At 36.2% G+C, this 20,929-nt stretch overlaps 1 protein-coding gene across 17 annotated transcripts in view; it reads left to right on the top strand.

Annotated features, from left to right (window-relative positions):
* The window catches only part of ERC2 (ELKS/RAB6-interacting/CAST family member 2), a 416,897-nt gene that overhangs the window by 121,344 nt on the left and 274,624 nt on the right, over positions 1 to 20,929 (top strand). For all 17 annotated transcript variants that reach the window (XR_008451688.1, XR_008451687.1, XR_008451686.1 and 14 more), the window contains one exon: positions 8,782 to 8,949. Coding sequence is in view for 1 of the 17 variants with exons in the window: in XM_054076666.1 (XP_053932641.1) it covers positions 8,782 to 8,949 (168 nt within the window). In the remaining 16 variants the exon portion in view is untranslated. The remainder of the gene's footprint in view (positions 1 to 8,781; positions 8,950 to 20,929) is intronic.

The raw sequence follows: 20,929 nt of genomic DNA, 5'->3' as shown, positions 1-20,929 counted from the left end.
TTCCAGCTGGACCTACTGATATAGGAATGTCTGATAAACAAGTTGGTGACATAAACAGGTGTTCCAGTCTCGGAACAGAGGGAATCATAAGATTCCCTTCTGAGAGATGTGTTTCACTCAAAACATGTGAAATTGAGAAGAGAGGTCATGGTTACAACTCAGACCTGCAAGTGTAACGCAGGCTCTCTAGCTCAGCTGGGGAGAGGTTTACCTACAGGCACCTCTTTTGTTTGAATGTTCTGGGTAGGTTACAAACCTCAGTGTGCTTTTGGAAAGTCACACTTTCACTGCTATGTCAACTATTTGTAATAACTGGCTCCTACGGTTACAAAAAAATTAAACTGAGAAAACCAGTTCTTGTAAAAATTCTATTTTTATCCTATATAAAGCTAACAGATATCTGCTGATGATTCTTATACTATTATGGAATTCTACACATATTTTCATGAGGCAGTTAAGTGCACTGGCATGACTTTAAAAAAAGAACATTGTGGCCTTTTAATTCACTTTCTATTAATCTGTTACAGTATAATAAAATTTGAATGTTGTTGGAGACAGAAATTTCAAAAGTTAAAAGCTTCCAAGATTGATAGTTTTGTAAATTGGTTTTAAGTATTTTAAATTTATAACTATCATTATGTTGCTAAATAACATTGACTCTGGAATGACTGACTTCCTTTTGCAGTAATTAAAAAATATTATGACAGCTATAGTTTTATAGTGAGCATAAAAACCAGTGAGGTAAGTTCAATGAGGTAAGGTTAGTGTTGGAAGTTTTATTAACAAAAACTTTAAGTATTAGCACATGAATTACAATTCCCATGTGTTTCCCGAAATTTGCTGGAACTGAACTGAATATCAAATTCTGAACTTTGGACTAGTTGCTTTAAACTACCTAATTTTAGTGGTACGAGGAGGCAAAGATATAAATTGGAATAAAACAGCTGTTAGGCAGTTGGCTGCACTGATAAGCTACACACGATCACAATTCCTGGTGGCATACAATGTTCCACAACAATGAGTTTCAAACTGCCTGAGGGAAACATTTATATCTTGGCTTCAGCTGAAACTTTTCCTAGTGTAGTTTGACCAGATTGTAGATCTTTCTCTTTTAAAGAGCAGCATAATTTGGATGAGCAATTAAAGCAATATCAAGGTTGTTTAGTAGCTATGGGGGTTGGCTGAGCTGTTGGGGAAGGTGGCTGGAAGCTTCACGAAACCTGTAGGTGCACCATCTTTCAAGGAGTAAGAAGGTTCTCCCCCATCCTTGTACAGAAGAACTGAAAGAGCTTGCGAGGGTGATTCTATGATGGAAAGGATGTGTGATGGTACAAGTTTGCTTTCTTGATGTGAATAGCCCAGTCTGTGCTGTGTTTATAAACCATCTAATGGTACTTGCTGTCTCTTCGCCTTGGCTCCAATGTACTCGGCTGCTTTAAACCCCTTTCCTTTTGTCAGTTCTTAAATACTGTAGCAGTAGAAAGAAGACAGTAAAATAGGTTATCCTTTAAAGACTATACGGTCAGCTATCGACTCTGTAATAACATAATTTGCCGAATTGAAATGTAAACTATATGTAAACCATAATCCCTACAGTAATAAGGGTGGGAGCGTTGTTGAAATAATGGTAGAAAGTGAATTTTTTCTCTACCAAGGGAAAAAGCAAGCTAACTCACTAAATTTTCAATTTGAAACGAGAATATAAGCATATTAATTGTACAAGATTTAAGTGCCTGCAGCTTCAAAATGTGGCCACGATATGCCTTTTCTGCCTTGAATTTTACACAGGTCAAATCTTTTTGAAAGAAACGAATGTATTATGCTATGGATTACTAGGAACAGATGTTGCTTTGAAAAAAAAATGTTGATCAAATTGGATTGAAAAATGAGGGGCAAATATGATGAGAGGATAGCTTTCATTTTATTGTTGTATTTTAGAGTAGAGGGGTTTTTTACTAGCTCTGAAGTGGAGAGTGCAAAATGTGCAAAAAGACCCATGTGAGGATATGGCCTCTGTACTCACGACTCAGTATTTGACATAAAATTGATGTGACAGCTCTTTTATTAATTCTTTAAACTGGTTTTAGAAATCAAAATGTAGCATATCGCGTTTCACCAGATACACATGGATGTATAAATACAGGCATTAAGATCTCTAACAGAAGTTTGGGTTTTTGATTAATTGAAGTGGTTCCTCAAAAGGTGGCTGCGTAATACACTAAGAGAGCAAATAGTAGCGCAGAAAAATATCAACGGCCCTGTGCAACCTGTTGTGATCATGATGAGAGGAGAGAATGATAGCAAAAAAAGAGAAGATGATGAGCTTTCGGACACAGTGACAAATATTGACTGCAGCGTGTGCTTGGAGAGGGGCAGAGTTAGGAGGGAGGTGGACAATGGGTTACAGTTCGCCTTCTCTGGTACCCCAGGTGTGGTACTAGAGCACTTTTAGAGCTTGACTAGTAAATTCAGGATTAGTTCTAAAGAAATACAGCCCAACCTTTGCTTTAAATGTATTTATTTATCATGGTAAAATAAACAATTTTTAACTGTGAAACACAGTAGTGCTGCTTCATGCTTTACTTCTTCATGGAGCTCCATAACACTAAAACCACTTTCATAAATGATATATATAATATGGCATATAAGTTAAACAGTTAACAGTAGGGAACTTCAAGAAATAGACGTCACTACTGGAGCTGTTCATGAGTGGCGGGTGATGACATGAAGATTAATAAAGTTCGACTTCAAATTTGGCAATTTTTGCCACTTACATGTACTTTTCTTTTCTTTTTAAAGTATAACCCAATTCTGGAGTTTTTTTGCAGTGTGTTGTATATTTCCAGAGCAAGTGACAGAGTTTATTGTATTAAATAGTTGAAATAAGTAGTTGCTGAGGAAAAAAGAAATTAGACAAAATTAAAAAGCAATTTACTTGGACAGAGGTCTTTGAAATGCTTTATGTGTTAGCTATCAGATCTGCTTTTGCTTTATTTTTCTGGAAAATGATGGTGTTATTCACATTGCCAAGTTTTACTAGTAAATGTACTGCCAGAGCTTGGGAAAAATAAGTCAAAGACTCTTAAAATTACATAGTGTTGAGTGAAAAGCCAAAGAGAGAGTTTTTGTGTATATCCTTATCCTTTCAAATATAAAAATGTATATGTGATGCTGTAAACTGACCCATATTTAATTTCCTTTCAGGTTATATTTAAAATGCCATGGATATGAAAAGCGGAATAACAAAATGGCAGACATTTCTCATAGGGTACTGGCATTCTCCGTTTAGAATACTTCATTGTTCCGTTACTTTTGAGAGATGTGATTTCACAGTACCATTTTCAGGGAAGAGATAACTTCTATTATTGGCCAATTCATCTTGGCTATAAATGAAATAGTATATTTTGCTTCTTGTCTTCTACAAGATGAGGAACTGCTTTAACAGCTTTTTGGTTTTACACCATCTGGAAGTTCATATTTAACTTATGAAATGATGTCATACATGCTTAGCACCAAACAGATAACGTGTAGTAAAAGGTCACACGCAGTTCAGGCTGAGGTAGTTCTATTTTGCATTATGGGAAATATAAAAGTCTTGGTTCGTGGTTACTGGAGGCAGAAAGAAGAATTTGGAGAAGGTGAAAATGACTGACATAACCAATGTTATAAACGTCAGGATTGCATTACTGTGAATAGAAAGTAAATCTGTACACTTAAGACCACACAGTAAGAGTTGCCTATTCACTCTCCCAGACTGGCACTGGCTCACAGTTCTGACTCTTGGAAAACTTGCACAGAGCCCTGGCTTCAGAATGGCTCCTTGCTGTGTATGTTAGTTTGGGGGAATGATATAGCTATTAAAATAAAAATACCTGTGCTTCATTGTGTGTGTGTGAGGGTTTGAATTGAAGTCTAACCTCCTAATTATGAGATTGGATTTGTTGTGGCTTGGAAGTTACATTGTGGACTGGTATGGAAGTGTCAAAGTCCTTGGCAGATAATGTGTGATGTAAGCCCATCTTTTATTTCTCTGTGTTAGTCATAAAGGTGCCCTCTTTAGCTCTGGAGCAGCCAGAACCACTCAACTGCCAGAGAGGGAGGAATGGGAATAGGAAACACTGGGACTGGAATGGAGGATCTGTCACCTAAGCGTGTGGTTGCACATGGCCCTACTCCTTCTCAATGCTCACACTGTCCTTGTGTGAAGTGGAGTTGCTGGGATTGAGGTTCTTTGGCTGTTTCAAATCTTTTAGAACATTTTTCTCCGTGTAATTGAAGCAGCACTTCAGTGAACTTTGAAGCTTTTACTTGAAGATACTGAGGCTAGAAATGAATTCTTAAGTAAAAACTGACATAGTCTTATACTAAGAGCATATCTTGTGGGAACTGGGCTTCTAGGCAGAAGTTATACCACTTATATCTAAATATATTTAGATCTTAAGTCCATGTGCAACGTCTTATGGAAGAATGCAATTCACCTTAAACACGTGAGTCTTCATTAATAAGTGTTGAAAAGTTATCATGGAGCTGAAAGGATTGATCTAAGGTGCCAACTATTTACTTGAGGGCATGTGGAGTATTTATGACATTACAAGAAAACAGTGTATTTCTGCATTTAGAGTCAGTCCAGACAACTCTGACATACAGGTGCCTGGTACTCTGTCAAGGTCATAACTCTTGTGCTCACTGAAAGGTTTTCATGTGGATGGCTTGAATGCGAACCAGTCAAAGGAGAGATGGAGACTGTGGCTCTGCTGCAGAGTTGCGTGTGGGTTTCTTTTTGGTGTGAAAGAAAACCACTGTGTGTCATCTCTCATCCCTCCAGGTTGAATTTATATCTTTGTTTAAGGGATAGAAATAACATATTGGCTGTGTTAGGAGCTGGCAGGTGGTGAAAGGAAATGCAGAAAGGTTGAGTCTTGTGGTGCTCCTTAATTATCAGCTGCGTGAGGGCAGGATTTGGGTCTGAGAAACTGGAGTGGACAGAGCTCCGCTCCCCTCTCCCATATAGGTTGTCACTCATATAGGTTGCTTGGACCTCGGCACCATCCTCTCAACTTTCCTTCTTGTGCTCGCAAGTTTTAATGCCTAAAATCCCCATTCCCAAGTTGAATCAAGTGAGCCGTGATGACAGTGTGTGTGGGAAGAAAGCTGTGAGGAGCAGTGCCTGTTGTGTGCTCAGCCCTTAGCGTGGGGACTGGATGGGCAGAGAAGAAAAGACCATTGACTGAGAAACTGCCCTGTTTAGCCAAGCAGAGAACTGTAGCAGCACATATGTAAGCTACCATGTTATTTCCCTCGCAAGGGAATGGAATCATTGCTTTGTTTATCAGTGGGTCTAATCTTCTTCAATTCTCTTTGACTTTAAGCATTAAGCTTCTGCCTAGTGGCAGTTGGAAAATGCGACTTGCAGTGCCTGGATGAAGAGAACCCCTTTTGGAGCTCCTGCTGCAACATAATGATGAGCTTCTGCTGCAGCTTAAAGGCCCAACAGACGTTTTTATTATTTGACTTAGGGGATTACTTTCAGACATGAAGCAAATAAGTGATTAAGTATAAAGAAAATGTGGTAATGAGTTTCAGATGAGGTCTTTTATGTTTATTAAACGTGGTCTGAAATTTTGCTGTTACTACTGTTTTTTGTTTTCTAACTTAAAAGTCATCCTTGACTCTCGTACTGCACACTGCTTACAAACTGCAAGATCCTATTAGTGTAATATTGTAAAAAAAGTCTTAAAATAAATCCAGTAGAATATAAATCTTCTTTTTTTCCAGTGTATAGAGAAGCAATGAGCCATATTAAGAGCAGGAAGAACATGCATTTTGAGATCCAATACATCATCTAAATTGGTCCCAAACCAAGTTTTAAAATGGCATTGTAAAGACTTTTGCTTTAAATAAATTTAGCATAACAAAACTCAGAATATAAATAAAAGTAAATTAGATTTGCTGATTGTTATGAACTTTACTAATATTCTGATCAACTAGGAAAAAAGAAGTGCTAAATACCTATGATCTTTTCTGACTATTCCAACTGCAGAACTTGAAATGCTATACTAATATTTGTCCTTTCATTTACTTCCATCTAGGTTTGTTCTTATGAATATATTCTTTTAATTTTTATGTAACATAAACTTTAAAGCCTTGTTCTTTATTTTCCAGCATTGGTATGTTTGAAATGTGGATTAGTGAATCTAAAATTTCTCACTTGCTTGGCTTCCTGCAGCTCTTCTGTAGATGGAGAATTAATCTAGATTGTCACATTGTATATCTTCAATCCAAACCTTGTCTTCTCAGTGGCGTACCTTGCAGCCAAAACAAGTTTGTGTGGGTCCACTTAATGTGAACACCTTATGGGTTCAGAGCTGCAGAAGAAAACAGTATCACGAGAAAGGATTCCAATCAAGGAAACCTGTCTTTGTAATAACAAATGAGTGCACAGTCTGTATCTTAGTTCTCCACTTTGCATGACATATCCTTCTAATGGCCTGCAAACCTCATAAAGGTTCTCCGTGCCCATGCTGCCTCCTCTGTGCTCTCCGTGCTATGTGATGTCTTCATCTGGGTAGAGCCGAGGGGCAAATGTAGACGTGGGTCTGTAGATCTATTTTTAGTATCTCTTCTCCTGGATTCGAAGCTTTGATGAGTTAACCAGCTTTCTGGAAAACTGAAGTATTTCACTGAGAATAAACTCCTTGATTTCCATACCCCAGGCTTGAATGTGGGAGTTTGAGACTGCACAAGGAATGCAGGATTGAATCTGTAATGCTTAACACTAACTGTGGATTAGTTTTGCTGATCTCTTGTGGTGTTTAAAAGTGCTGACCAGATTTCATGGGTATACTATATTTTTCTTATACCGTTTTATTTACCAATTAACCTTCATTAATATGAGGCTCACCTTAAAAATAAAATAGGCATTTCTCTTGGTCTTTGAGAACTTGATAGATGAAGAAATCTGGTTTCTACTCAAAAATATCCTCCCCCATATTCTGTGCAGCCTATGAGCTGCTCAGTGATTCATTCGTAACTGCATTTCTGAACCTCAATGTGGAAACAGATCTAATTTAGTGGAAGTGCTCGCTTCAGGGACCAAAGTGTGTAAGGTTCAACTCTTGCAGTACCAATGGTAAACCCAAACATATTTTGCTGCTTTAATAAATTGAGATGTTTACTGTTTCATTGCAAAAACCCATTTTATTTCAAAGGTATTTTATTCCGCTATTGTATTTTAGTTTAAGGAAGCTGTGACAAGATCTCTGAATACCTTTTTGAAAGTTCTTAAGAGCCAATAGTCTGAGTAGTATATTACAAGTGCTCAAAGATTGTATCCATGAGCACCCCGACAGTGACTGTTTCCTCTCTTCTTCGCAGTGTAGAGTGTAATGCCTTTTCCCTTTGGAATTACAGCTTACCTTGTGGCGATTACTCTGTGCAGTGCTTATGTATTAATGGAGATGTATTATTAGAAAAGGTACTAGGAATTTGAAGCTGTGACGTAGGACCCTTAAATCTACTTAGGAAAAAAAGTTGCTTTCTCGTTAGCGCTTTGTTTCTTCCCCTATTTTGACATTTTTTGTGTGTTTCCACCCGGATCCATGTGTGTATGCCTAGTATTGTGGCTGTGTCTATTCACTGTGTACTTTCCTCTTTCTTGATTATAGTCCCTAAAGAGCCAGTTCCCTCCTTCTCCACTCCCTTTAGCAGGTACTCTATCATTTAGATTTTCTTTGTTTATTGCTTCACCAAGTATTTTTCTCCTTTTTGATGATAGTATTTATGCTGTTGTCTGTGAAGATGTCTGCTGCTTTTCCCACTCTTCTTTTGTAATGGAGGAGAGTCAGCTATTTTTCCTCATTTTGAAATTCTTTTATGAGTACCCAAGCTTTTAATTGCAATTAGCAGTAGAGCTGCTTGCAGAAATGACTGCATACATATAGTAACCAGTGTCAAGTGATCTACGGATTTTTTCCAGACCACCAGCAACTATTTGCCTGATCATAATTTGGGAACTGTTTGAACTGTGTTAAGAGAACAATAAAATTGCGTGCTTGAGCATTTATACAACAAGAAATATGAAAATCAAGGTTACACATACACCTTCTGGGCTCTTGGAATGCTTTTTATCTTTTTTTCCTCTTTCCCTCCTCCCCCCCCAGTATATTTTTTTTTTTAGGCTTTCTAAAGGAATGAAGGCATTATCTAATACAGAGAAATTTGATGAAGTTCTTTATTAAAGCATTTCTGCTTAGGATAATCCTTGGAATATTGCTTATTTTGGTTGACAGAGATTTCTGCTTACTACAGAAAAGTACAGTAAGACTGGAGAAAAGTGAAGAACCTTATGATTTCCCTGTTTGCCATGTCTTCGTTAAAGAATTTTTTCCTAGATAAGTGATCAGTGCCTAAACCTGTGTAGTGACTGTGGTATCTGCTTGTCCACTTCATGGCTTTAATGGGCAAATTAAATAGAGGTTACAGAACACCATTTTCAATGAGTTATATGTTTAATAAGATAATTTTTTTCCAAGTTAGGACTGCTTTAATGCTATTTTATGTTTTGATGAGTCTACTTTTTCGATTATGCTTTGGTGCTAAAAATACTTGTGTTTTTTAATTGCAATTTAACAAGTACAAGAATCTCAGTCTGAGAGTGAGATATATCTACGTAGAAAAGAAAATATTTAAGTGACAGTAAAAAGGAAAGGGAATTAGAAAAAAAATACAATAAATGCTAATGGTTTTACTAAAACCTAAATATGTTTGACATACTTACTGTAGGTTGATGCCTTGCGGTTACGATTGGAAGAAAAAGAAACTTTTCTGAATAAAAAAACAAAACAACTTCAAGACCTCACAGAAGAGAAAGGAACTCTGGCTGGAGAGATTCGGGATATGAAAGACATGTTGGAAGTAAAAGAAAGAAAGATTAATGTCCTTCAAAAAAAGGTATGATAACTCATGAAATGTTGTAAAACTTTTGAGGCATAGTTAAATGATATATTCTTACAGCATATTCCTTTTAATATATTAAAAATGCAGGAAGTAAGCATGCAAGTCAAGCAGTTCTCTTAATGTAAAATATATATTACTGTTTTCCATGGGATTATTTCTATAGTATTATATCTTAATCATATAATGAAAATATTAGGTGCCGCAGTTTCCTGAGAATTATTGGAGTTAACAGAATGTTCTAAAAATTCTGACAAAACTTTTTGTTTCTCAACATGATGGATTCTGTTATCCTTAATAACACCGATTTCTGCTCTTTCCAAATAACGTAAATAAAATGTGTGGGACTGCTAAAAGATGAGGATACTGCTTTTTTTCTTTAAAAACTTTTTCAGGAAGGGAGTGGGAAAAGAAAGTAAATTAAGTCAATTATCTGCTTTTCCCCCCAGCTAAGGACATCAATAAGAGAGGCTCTCTCTGAATGACCTTATTAGTCTTATTTCTAATTTTCCACAAATTTAGCCAACTGCATTTACTTGTTGGTAAGTTGGATTTAATCATTATAGTTTCCACTTGGGAGAGTAGGGAGGGAATTTCCTGGAAAGGCAGCTTGGCAAGGGCTCTGCATACAGTAGTAGAGTGTTTATTTCCCATGTCCTTTTCCTCACGCAAGAATATTTATGATAGCAGGTATGTTCTCTGCGTGTCATGTGTATCACTCTTACAGATAAGCGGAGGAAATGATCCTGGCATCAAATACATTTTACTATTAGTTCTCCCCTCCTTTTACAGCTACTCAAAGAATGTCTATTCTTCACTCTTGTGTTACGTATGTAGTTCATGTTACTGTGATTTTCCTCCAGAATTCACGTAGGGTTCACATGGTCTACCTGTGCTTGTGTATGCAGTTGGTTAAATACAGTCTTTAAAAAGCCAAGTCCTTATTTTCCAGCAACTGAGAAGACGGCTTTTTCAGGCGCAGGAAATAAAGCCTATCAAAACTAGAATATAGTTACACATCCACTTTAATCTTATTTCTGAATATTTGCTTTGTTAGGGATGCTGATGATGTAAAGATAGCGAACTTCAAGCCTTTTATGCTGTGCTGAATGCTAATTAATTTTGGACATTGCCTTGGAATTTTGAGGAGAAGAATACATCTTTTGTTATAGTTTGTATTCTAAAAAACCCCCAAACAAGCCAACAATTTACAGTTGGTCTTGTATTTAATCTTGAGGAAATGCATCTGTAGGAGGAATATGGATTGAGTGATCAAAGTTGTGTGATGAATGTAACGTACCACAGAGCCGTTAGCTCTGTCTGACATGGCTGTGTGCTCAGAAATATGCAGCACAGTGTTTTTCTGGTTTTAATACATTGTGGCTGTTTTATTAGGGCTTGCAGATGGTTTTGCCTCTTTTGCACCTGCTTCTTAATGAATATAATCACTCAAACTGCTCTATCTTTCTTCACTAAATCATAGACTAAACACATGTTGTAGTCTCATGAGCTCTAGTGTACAATGTGATAATTCCTTCTAACTACTAGGTGTAAAATCAGAGTTAGTACTACACTGATTCTTTAAAACTGGAGTTAGCATCTGAATATTTAAGTTTTTTTTCTTGTATTTATGCTTCACCAAGGGACTTCTGAAGTTCAGGGTTTTTGCAGCTATGTGCTAAATACTGGCTTTACTTAGAGATGAATGAATTGTGATGGCTTCTCTTTTTTTCTGTAATTTCATTTACATCACGTAAAAGTTGTGTAGACTTGCTTCTCTGAAACATTTTTAAACACCACATTATCTTAATGAGTAGATGTTAGCATGCCGAGAAATGCTAATATCAGATCATCATTACAACATTATTTTGTTTATAGGAAAAGAATATTATATTTGGAAAATATGGAATTTTTAGAAGTACCTTTATGTCACATTTGTAGTTTTGGATCATTATTTTACTTGTGTGTTCTTTCAAGTATCTTTGGAGATCAATTCACTCACGGATAATTTGACTAGAGAAAAATTTGGTTGAGATATCATCCTGCTCTACTTACCCTTGTTACTTAAGTAAATCTAGAGTATGATGCTATAAAGGATGCTTTCCCTGTTTACTTTTCCTCTATCTGATGCGCAGTTCTGAAGTAGAAAATTTTGCATGTCACCAATGGGAATCCAGGCTTTTAAATTCACCTGGAAAAAAAATATCTACTTGTCTAGTTAACCCAAGTTTTCAACTTCATTTTGGCAATGCCTTGGATCATTACTTCTTATGATTAGCCTCCTTGAGCATCTCAGCATTCCTTTCAGCAGATGCACTCTTATCTCTGCATGATACTTGCATGGAGAAGGGAAGATGTACAGTGTCTCTCTACTTCTTTTTCAAGAAGCTTGGCTGTCATTAATGCCTTTCTGCTCTAGATAAAATTATTTTCCCTATATGAGATGATGTGTCTCTGGGCATTCATTGATGTTCGGTTGAAGGCAAAGGAAGCACAGCTCCTTTATGAGCATAGGCAGATTGTTCATTCAGTCACGCCTTATTTCAGAAATATGTTTGACTATACGAAATAGTAATTCCTAGTGCTGTTGTAGTCTTATTATAATATTTTTGAATATTCTATTTCCAGGCAGTTTCAGTCTAGCAGTAAATGCTGTGCTTTAAGAAAAAGATTCCCCAATGTACTTCTTTCCCGTTTGGCCAACTTACCTTTCCAATAGCAACTGTATTTAAGAATAAATCTTGATGGACAAGTACTTAATATACATTGATTGCAGTAACTCTATCCTTTACTTGAATCTAAATTGTGCTTTTACCCTTTAGCCCTAGCTGAATTGTATTGTCCCTCTTCGATTCCTCTATCTTTTTGCTTATCTACTCCTTCTGATCTTTTGGTCACTTCTTCCACTATTGTTGTCGCTTCATGCGATGGCAGACAGACTTTTGCATGTTGAGCATTTAGAAATTAAATGTATTTGCACGATGAGAATAAATTATGTGGAGAATTCAGTGGGTGGAATGCAACACGGACTGTTTCATGTGACACTTAGGAGGTGAGGCATCCTGGGCCCTCTAGTGAATTGTCCTGCCTTTGCCTGCCTTCCTTCAGTTCGTTGCCCTGAACACCCTCCTGAAGGTGAAGGAATTGCTTCTGGTTTGTAATTCTAAGATCTCTCTAGACATTAGGTTCTTCTGACTGTAATGTTATAATGCTGATCTCAATTTTAATTTTTCTCTGCAGGGCTAAATTTTGTATCTGTTCATTTTTATTTACTTTTGATATGAGGACTTGTGAATAACAGTTACTTTAGTGCCTTCATTTGCTGATGCAAGATAGATGGCTACTTCACTCAGCCTGAAAAACCTCACTCAGCCCCAAATAATATTTGGTTTAATAGTTGTATTTAAGTAATAGAAGAAGGAAGAATTTGTATATAGTGCTTAAAAGTATTTCTGTTGGTAATAACTGAAAGCTGAGTAGGAAGGAATATGTAACTTGGAAAGAGGCAATTTATAATTCTATATTCTTTCTCTTGTGCACATTACTATTATCTGCCATGTTGAAAAAAATACAAAAGAGACCAAACCAAAACCGGAAAAGCTTGCTTTCAAAGTTGGAGCTGTTTCTTCTTCTTTCTGGTCGGCTGTTACACTTGGAGGACAGGACAGGTTCTGTTGACGACTCCCCAACAAAGGTGTGGAAGAACCCAAAACATTGGCAATAAAACAGCTGTGGTGAGTCCCACAGGATGGGATAAGAACACACATAAGGCAACACGTTGCGCAAAACCATGATGGGCTAGATAATGAGCTAATCATGTGTTATCCTTCCATGAGTGGTTTTGGTGTAATTTTTGACCAAATTGAAACTCCGCTACGCTATTTAGTATAATTTGCAGGCTTAAGGGAGGCCCAGCACTGGAACGGCATGTATTTAGAGGATTTGGATCAAGGTGGATTGGCATGGAGTAATAATAAACTTATGTCAATGTCAGAGGTGCAATATTACTTAATATTTCTTTCTTTTAGAATCTTTGGCACCACTGTTCCATTTTAGTGCCAGTAAAGTTGGGTATGCTGTTTTAATAGCCTTGTTTAACCTGGCAAAGCTAGTCTTACACCTCATATCTGTCAGCTCAGCATGCAGAGGGGCAGACCTCAGAAATCTTTATGTATTTCTTACCAGAATGTGGGAGTTCTATGAATATGGCTGAGTGGTAGGCTCGAAGGCAGAAGTACTGAACTGGATAATGATTCTTTCATGTCTCTTTTTGCTCCCATGTGTTCTCTTTCATACAGTGACTATACCTGGTGTGTTTTATCCTCTAGGAATGTGTAGCTACTTAAAATACACACAATTATATACTCTGAAGTATGAGTCTCAATGTTGAAAACAGTAGCTGTTGAGACAAAACAGCATGGAAGATGTAGACCTGGATCACATTAGGACAACAGCTTGTGGAAATTCTTTTGTGGGGACTATTATAAAAGAGCACCATGTAAAGGGGGCTAATATAATATTCTACTCTGACTCGCAACATAACTTTTCATGTAAAATGTTATAGTTTCCATCTTTAATAGTTTAAGCTTTGTGATTGATGAAGTGCTACATGACCAAGGGCCCTAACCTACCAGCTAATTAGCATTTGTAGGAAATGTCATAAAGCCTTAGCGCTCATGTAATAATTGGAATCTGTACTTGGAGTGGCTGGACTGTGCACACTAGGTGATATTGTCCAGTTGCTGTTAAATTAAAATGTGTTGTATTATTAATTGTATCCCTTACTCTTAGCTGCCTTCTAAGGTAGAGGTAATTTGCATATGGTCAGATTAGGAGTATAGCAGTGTAAAGAAATGAATCCTACTCTTCTGCTTAGAGATTTACATCAGTATTATTTCTTGGTGCTGCAGTTCTGGCTGGGAACACCACTAAAATTGATGCTTCTGAATCCAAAATAAAAGACCTAAGAGACCAATGTCTTTTGTTTGACCTTAGCAAGTAGAAAGTGCAAGCACATTGCTGATAGAAGCCTTAGATTTTTGGTTTTTCCCCGTAGTTTAATCAATTAGGTTGATTTTTCCCTGTAGTTTAATCATTTTCATAATTTTATAAAGGAGTCATAATGGCATGGTGAAAGACAATGTTATTAAATAGATTATGTGAACTGGGTTTTTGCAATTACCAAATCAGAGTTCTATTGTATTTCTGGAGTCAGATAACAAATTCTGAAGTTAGTTGTTCAGTAAAACAGACCAGTGTTATGACTGCAGATTATCGGTGTTAAAAATTAGGGAGTCATTCTGGTGCAACATGGAAGTTTTGATGTTTCAAAGCTGCTATGGTGACTATTGACTTGTGTAATACTTAAGAAATGTTTCTTCTAATAATATATGCCCACTTTAAGGATACAGCATTTAGTTTACTGAGTATTAGAGAACTGTACTTTTTTGGCAGCTTGTGCTTGCAGCTGTGCCAAATCATGTTATGTTATCCAGACAAGGCAATATGAAAGTGAGAGTCAACTAAATATAGCTAATTGTTCATTCAGGGTGGTGGTGTTACTGACCCAAATACGTTGTCATATGCAGCCTTGGAAGCCTTAAACTTAGCCTCGATATGTATCATGTACAATCTCGAATAAGTACAGAAAACCCTCAAGCCTAACCAGTGCAGCTGCTAGGATGCGCTCAGCCTGTACGCTGAGAACAATGTCATTAAGATCAGAGGCAGTGATCATCTTTGCTTTCCTTTAGCTTCTTTAATTTCCCATTCCTTGCAATACACGACACGTCTAAGTTTTTATAGGTTACAAAAGGTCACTGGAAATATATGACTTAATATAGGTTTACTTAGTGAAACCAACCTGAAAAATCACCCAGCCTAAAACCATATCTATGAGTTTAGGTCAGTCTTTGCACCTTGAAATCCGTCATGGTTATAAGGTTTTCCAGTCTGTGATTGAGTCTCCTGTCTTTCCAATGAATTTGCTACCCACTGAAGCTAGAAGCCCAGCATTTTGTTGTTGTCCCCTTAGCCCTCGATATCTTGCTTGCTACTGGTGCTTTTATTCAAGTCTACACTTCAAAGGGAGAATTATGTGCTTCTGATTACTGACCTGTTTGAAAGTCAGCACTCATTTTTATAGGACAAAAATCACTGAATTCCTCAAATGAAGTGTAATGAGATTACAAAATCTAAACCCTCTTTTATCTCATGCCAGTTCTGTAAACATGGGTAACTTTTGAATATCAGGTGTATTGTAAATCATGGAGCCTAAAGTGAGTGAAGAAATATTGACTGCACTTGGAGATCTGCTTATAATAATGGACTCTAAGCAGGTCTCTCCCTATCAATGGCAGCTGACAAGTTAATGAAATGGCTGGAGGTGTTTGGTACCAGGTGTTTGGAAGAATTCACAAGTGTCACCAGGTGTGTCTTAGTTTACACATTATGTATAACACCACAAATGTGTCTTAGTTTACAGTGATTATTCCTCCAATATAAGAAGGAAGCATCTGTTCTTTGGGATGGCCTTCACTTGTCAGGAAATATTACAGGAAGCAATGTATACCTGATTTTTCAAGAGACAGGGTCAAACTGCCATTGGTCAAACAAGTCTGATTCATGTACCAATAATTTACATCTCTGAAGAGGTAACAGAGGAACCTGTTTGTTTGCATGTTTGAAAATCCTAATTGTATTTTAAAATCCTAAAAGCTAAAAATATAATTTGGCTTCCTTTTTATGCCTCCTGTGGAAACAGAGCACTTCAGATATATCATTTAACTCATTTGGGACCTATAGGGTAAGAGCTTGTTAGTGAGATTAAAAAAAAGTACTAATTGTTTGAAGAAATAGGCTGAAATAAGTCTTTTGAAGAGATACTGTCATATATTATGTTTGTGTAGTTTTTTAAGCACAGTAGTATGATACTATTACTCCTACATTATTAACTAATACATTACTAATATTTTACATAATTATTTTTTCTAGATATAGTTATATATGCAGAAAGGAGGCAATCAGTTGTAAGATCTAAAATATGATATATAAATGAGCTTAAAAATAATCACTTTTGGGGAAACATTAGATGTATATGTATACATCATGCGTATTTGGAGTTTTAAAGATAAATCCTTGAGTGTCAATAATGTAAGTAATTCTAGATTAAGTTACGTGCTAGTGAGTTTTGAGCTCAGTTGAAGAGAACTGAATAGGTCAAGAATCAGGTTGTACGTAGCATACGGAAGTGCTCTTAAAAACAGTGTGGCATTAGCAAACGAGGACTGAGCTTAATGAGATACTTACATAATGGTTTCACACTGCTCGTGTGACCCAGTGCTATTGACGAGGAAGGAAGCTGCCATTCCGCTCTGAAATGTCAATACTAATTAACAAAGTTATCTTTAAATAAGATCCTGAGTTTTATTCATGTCGAGAAAGCAGCCAACTCGCATGCTGGGAGTTTTAAACCGTGTGAAGAGTAATATTTTCTTTTCAATAGAGCTGGAGGAAATTTCTTTTGAAGTGTGAAAGAGCTATATTATGTATAATATGACTGGGCAAAAAAAAAGTAGAAGTTATATTTGGGAGGTGTAGAACAACACAAAAGAATTATTTAGGAAATGGATGATTACTTATATATCTGGAAAAGAATGAAAGAGAATTACAGTTGCTTAAGAGAAGAAAGAAATTTCTCTGTGAAATAGTCTTCCAAGCAATGTAATAGATGTCTGCTGAATGGAATGAAAAATTATGAAGGAAAGCATGAAAATAATTTTAGATTAAAGAGGTATCCTGCTGTCATGACTTGTTTTTTGAATTTTCAGTTGCTGACTGAGGAGAGTGTGTATTTGTGGTTCACTGGTCTTGGAATTGCATCTTTGAGTGGCCACCAAGCTGTTTTGTAACTCTCCCAACACAATGCATTCAGCTGGTTTTATACCTGCAGGCTGTTTGCCATTGAATCCTTGACAACTCATTTAAATAACACAAAATCAGATCCTTCAAAAAATAGTCCATGGAAAGAAGTTTTGCACAAACCTAAAAGGCTTGTGTGTGTTCTTTATGTGCTAATCTTTTTCTTGAAAGCTCTTTGCTCCAGGTGCCCAATTGGTTGTAAGGAGGAAGGTGATTGGGTGGCTTCTCACCTTTTCTGACTGACAGAGATGTTGGAAAGGGGGATTCACATGAACACACTTCATCTGCCTCTCTGAATCAGCAGCCAGTTCTCTACATGTGTTTTGACTGAGTATAGGAAGTACTCTATGCCAGGCTCCAGAATTTAGACCTGCTTTACTAGATTACCATTTTAGACTGCATTTTCTACTGCATTTTCTGCAGTAGAATAAATACGTGTATGTTAAAAGCATGGCCCTAGCTTCAGAATATGTAAGGTGGCAAACTGGGAATATGTTGCCAAGTAATATTTTGACTAAAGCAACAGTAGTTTTACTCTACATATCATGTTTTGTTACATGGCATAACTGAGACTACACCAATATTGGGAGAGATGTTTAGCTCCTGTTTTTTCCCCTTGGAATGCATAAGTTGTCACCTTCAAAACAATCCTTTTAAAGCTGGGAGCTGTGCATCCTGCCAGGCTATTTGGACATGTTATGTCTAGTTCTTAATGCTACATGCGTAGCCAGAACAACTGTTGGTGCTACTAGTTTGGGAAGACTTTTGTTAATGCTAGAAGTATTTCAAGGCTGTAATTACTTCCTGCTTGTGAAAAGTGTGGATGTTGCTTACAAAAATGAGCAAACACAAATATTTGTACATTATTTGTTTTCATTTGAACTCAAGCACTGTTGATACTGAAATTTAGTGTATTAATACTAAATCTCAGACAGTTCCAAGTCTGCTAACGTTGCCTATATGCAAAGTATAACGATAAATTTTGAATCCCTTATTGGTTTTATGAAAGCATGAAGTTCGAATGCTTAAAAGTACACAGGCAGATAAGTTTAATGGTAACAATGAACGAGAACTGTTACCTTCATACTTCTTCTTTCATATTATAGTTACCAGATGTAGCCGGAGCTAGTGATGCCAATTTGGTTGAATTGCTTTGATAATTTTCTTGTTGCCAAGTAGTATGTACTTCTTGGTGGCAGAATCCACAGTGGTATATTTGACTCTTGAGTAGAACAAATCCAACTTTGGAATGGAATCTGAATCTAATTCACTTCCTTCTAGAACACCTGACTTGAATTTTTAACTCCTAGCCAGGCATAGTGCTAAGAGCAAAGTGAAATGAAGAGAATGGAGTAAAGCAATTCTTGGAATGTAAAAAAGAAAATGGCGTAACATTGCATAATCTTTTATAGGTGAAAGAATTTTTTGCCTATTTGCCATTCGTTTAGGCATAAATCTCCAGTAAATTCACTAAAAGTTACTAATTTTTGTACGCTGTCATTTTATGAAATACGATAGTATAGATATATATATAGATATATAGATATAGTGATCATCTCTAAAGGACTTCAGAATGTTTTTAACTGATAACTTCTAACTAACCAGAAGGTTGTTATCTCGTGTTTGTCAAACCCCACCGTGGAGGTGGAGGGTAAGATTTCGGGTGGTAACAAAAGTGAGCATGGAGTTACAAGGGCTGAACGATGTTGGAGAGACAAGTACATCTGACAATTGCTTAAAGTTTTTACCACCCTATATAATTCTTTAAGATAAAGTTATAAATGTGCAGCATAAAAAGCAAAGAAACACATCAGACAAAAAAATATTACAAGTGTGTTATCAGTTTTATACAAGATGAAGTCAGTGTCACTGCCACTGCAATACCAGATTGCCTCCAAATACATCCTCAGGACACAGCAATGAATTTTCCTATAATTGCCAAAGGGACAATGAGTGTTCTTCATGGATCCTTTCATCAAGACTTTTACAGTAACTGGAAAAAAAAGAAGAAAGCCAAATGAATAAAGATGGCTGCATTGACTATTAAATGGCATAGTGAAAAACCGAGTTAGGGAAAAAAAGTATTCCTGTGTCATAGATCTCCTGTGTAATAATTTTATGTAGTTGATAGTATTAGAAGTGTGTTTTAGGAGGAGGTATATGGTAAAGGAAATTCAGAGAAAGATTCAAAAAAAAAAGACATTTTTCATACCAAAAGCAAACTTTCTTAAACACAGAACTACTTCAGATTATTTCTACTTCTTATTCTGACATTTATATGAAAGCATTGCTGTGTTACTTTTGCTGCTATAGGAAATCTAAACTGTTCAGCAGATGTTGATTAAAGACATCCAAGTTGCTACGTTTAACATTTCACTTTAAGTTTAGTGGTGCTTTGATAGTTTATACATAGAAAGACTGTGTCTGGCTGGCAGTAACTGGTGAAACTCAATATGTGCATTGTCTTCTGTGCAGCTATAGTACAAATATTAAATTACATCTCAGAGTAACACAAGAATCTTAGTTCTCTGATGAACACCATTTTGAACACTTCAACTCTTAATTGATATAAACCAATGTACATTGACCATATGTTAATTTAGGATGATTAAGAAAAGACATCTTTAAAAGAAGGGGGAAGGGACATACGTCACCCTCCTGCAAAGATTTTCTTTCATGTAAAGTCATTATGCTGTCTCTTATAGATGAATATAGCTGCCTTCTATCACCAGGTAGCGAAACGGAAACTTTCCAGTGGAAAGAGTATTATTATTTCAGATTAATTTCTGCTCAACTGTTTAAGCTCCACTGCTATGCTTTGGTTTTTTTATCCCTACTTTTTACCACTGACACTTAAGGAGATTCCTATAAATTAGTTCTATGTGAAGTTGGATTGTCTATTACAATCTCTTGAATGCATTTTCTAAGGGCAGGATGCTCTTCTACTACAAATCAACATAGCTTTATTGAATTCATACAGCCATCCCTTAGAACAGCTAAAGGGCAGGCCTGTTATTTTTACTTTCAATGTAAAAATTTTTGCTCTGACGATTTTTTTGTTAATTTAAAATTATTTCCCATATTGAGGACTTTCTTCCTCCTACTTTAACCTGTTTGCTCCCTTATTCCTTACTCTGAGAGTAAGGAAGTGTAAAATTTAATGGTTTTCCTCTGTTGTTATTGATCAATTATTATATTATTATTTAAAATATTTCATAGCGAAACTGGGAAATAACAGAATATTGGAGATCTCAAATAATTTTGTAAAGCTGGAAGAATAGTTATGGAATTAAGGGTTAAGTAGGGCAGAGCAGTTTTAAAGCACTGTACCTGCACTTTTTTCCTTCAGGTGTGAAATATCTGGCATTTGTAAGTTCTATACAGTCAAGTTATTTGGAAGTAAAAGCTGTACGCTTATCTGAAATTCTCTGAATTGAAAAAAAAAATACTGAGAATTTTCTGCATTCTGGAACAATCAAATAAAGCTTGCATTCATTCTCAAGTGGATTATTTGTCTTTACTTTTGAAATCTTTATACCAAATATATTTAATGTTGTCATACAGTTCTAAGTAAAAAGCATGTTATGAAACCATTAATATGAGGAGACATATAATTACTGTTACAATTTAATTTATGGCCTGAATCTTCTAACAAAGTTAGTCGTAGCACACTGCAGTAAATGCTAGATGTTTTCTAGACTCGTAATTGTACGTGGCCCGAGTTACGCTGTCGTGTAGAACACTGTGATGTTTAAATGTGCATTTATTTTGGTTTTGTCTAGACTCTTGTATCTTTTATAGCTTTCCATTGGAATAAAAACTATATGAGAGATGTATTGAGTTTCCAATATAAACCCTATGAAGCATGTTAAATATCTTTTTAAACTTTCCAGGAAAGGAAATAAAGGTACTCTTTTCTTTCACTCAAGCTGATGATTTAGATGGTAACCCTAAGCCATCAACAGAAATACATAGTGGTGTTTATAGAAACAAAACAGATATCCTGAAAGTATTACAATGCATATGTACATAAATACAAATTATATGAAAAATAGGT

Source organism: Cuculus canorus, chromosome 11 (genome assembly GCF_017976375.1).
Source record: "Cuculus canorus isolate bCucCan1 chromosome 11, bCucCan1.pri, whole genome shotgun sequence".
Classification (NCBI taxonomy): domain Eukaryota; kingdom Metazoa; phylum Chordata; class Aves; order Cuculiformes; family Cuculidae; genus Cuculus; species Cuculus canorus.
The sequence above is the reverse complement of the archived record's forward strand: the minus strand, read 5'-3'. Positions and strand labels throughout refer to the sequence as shown.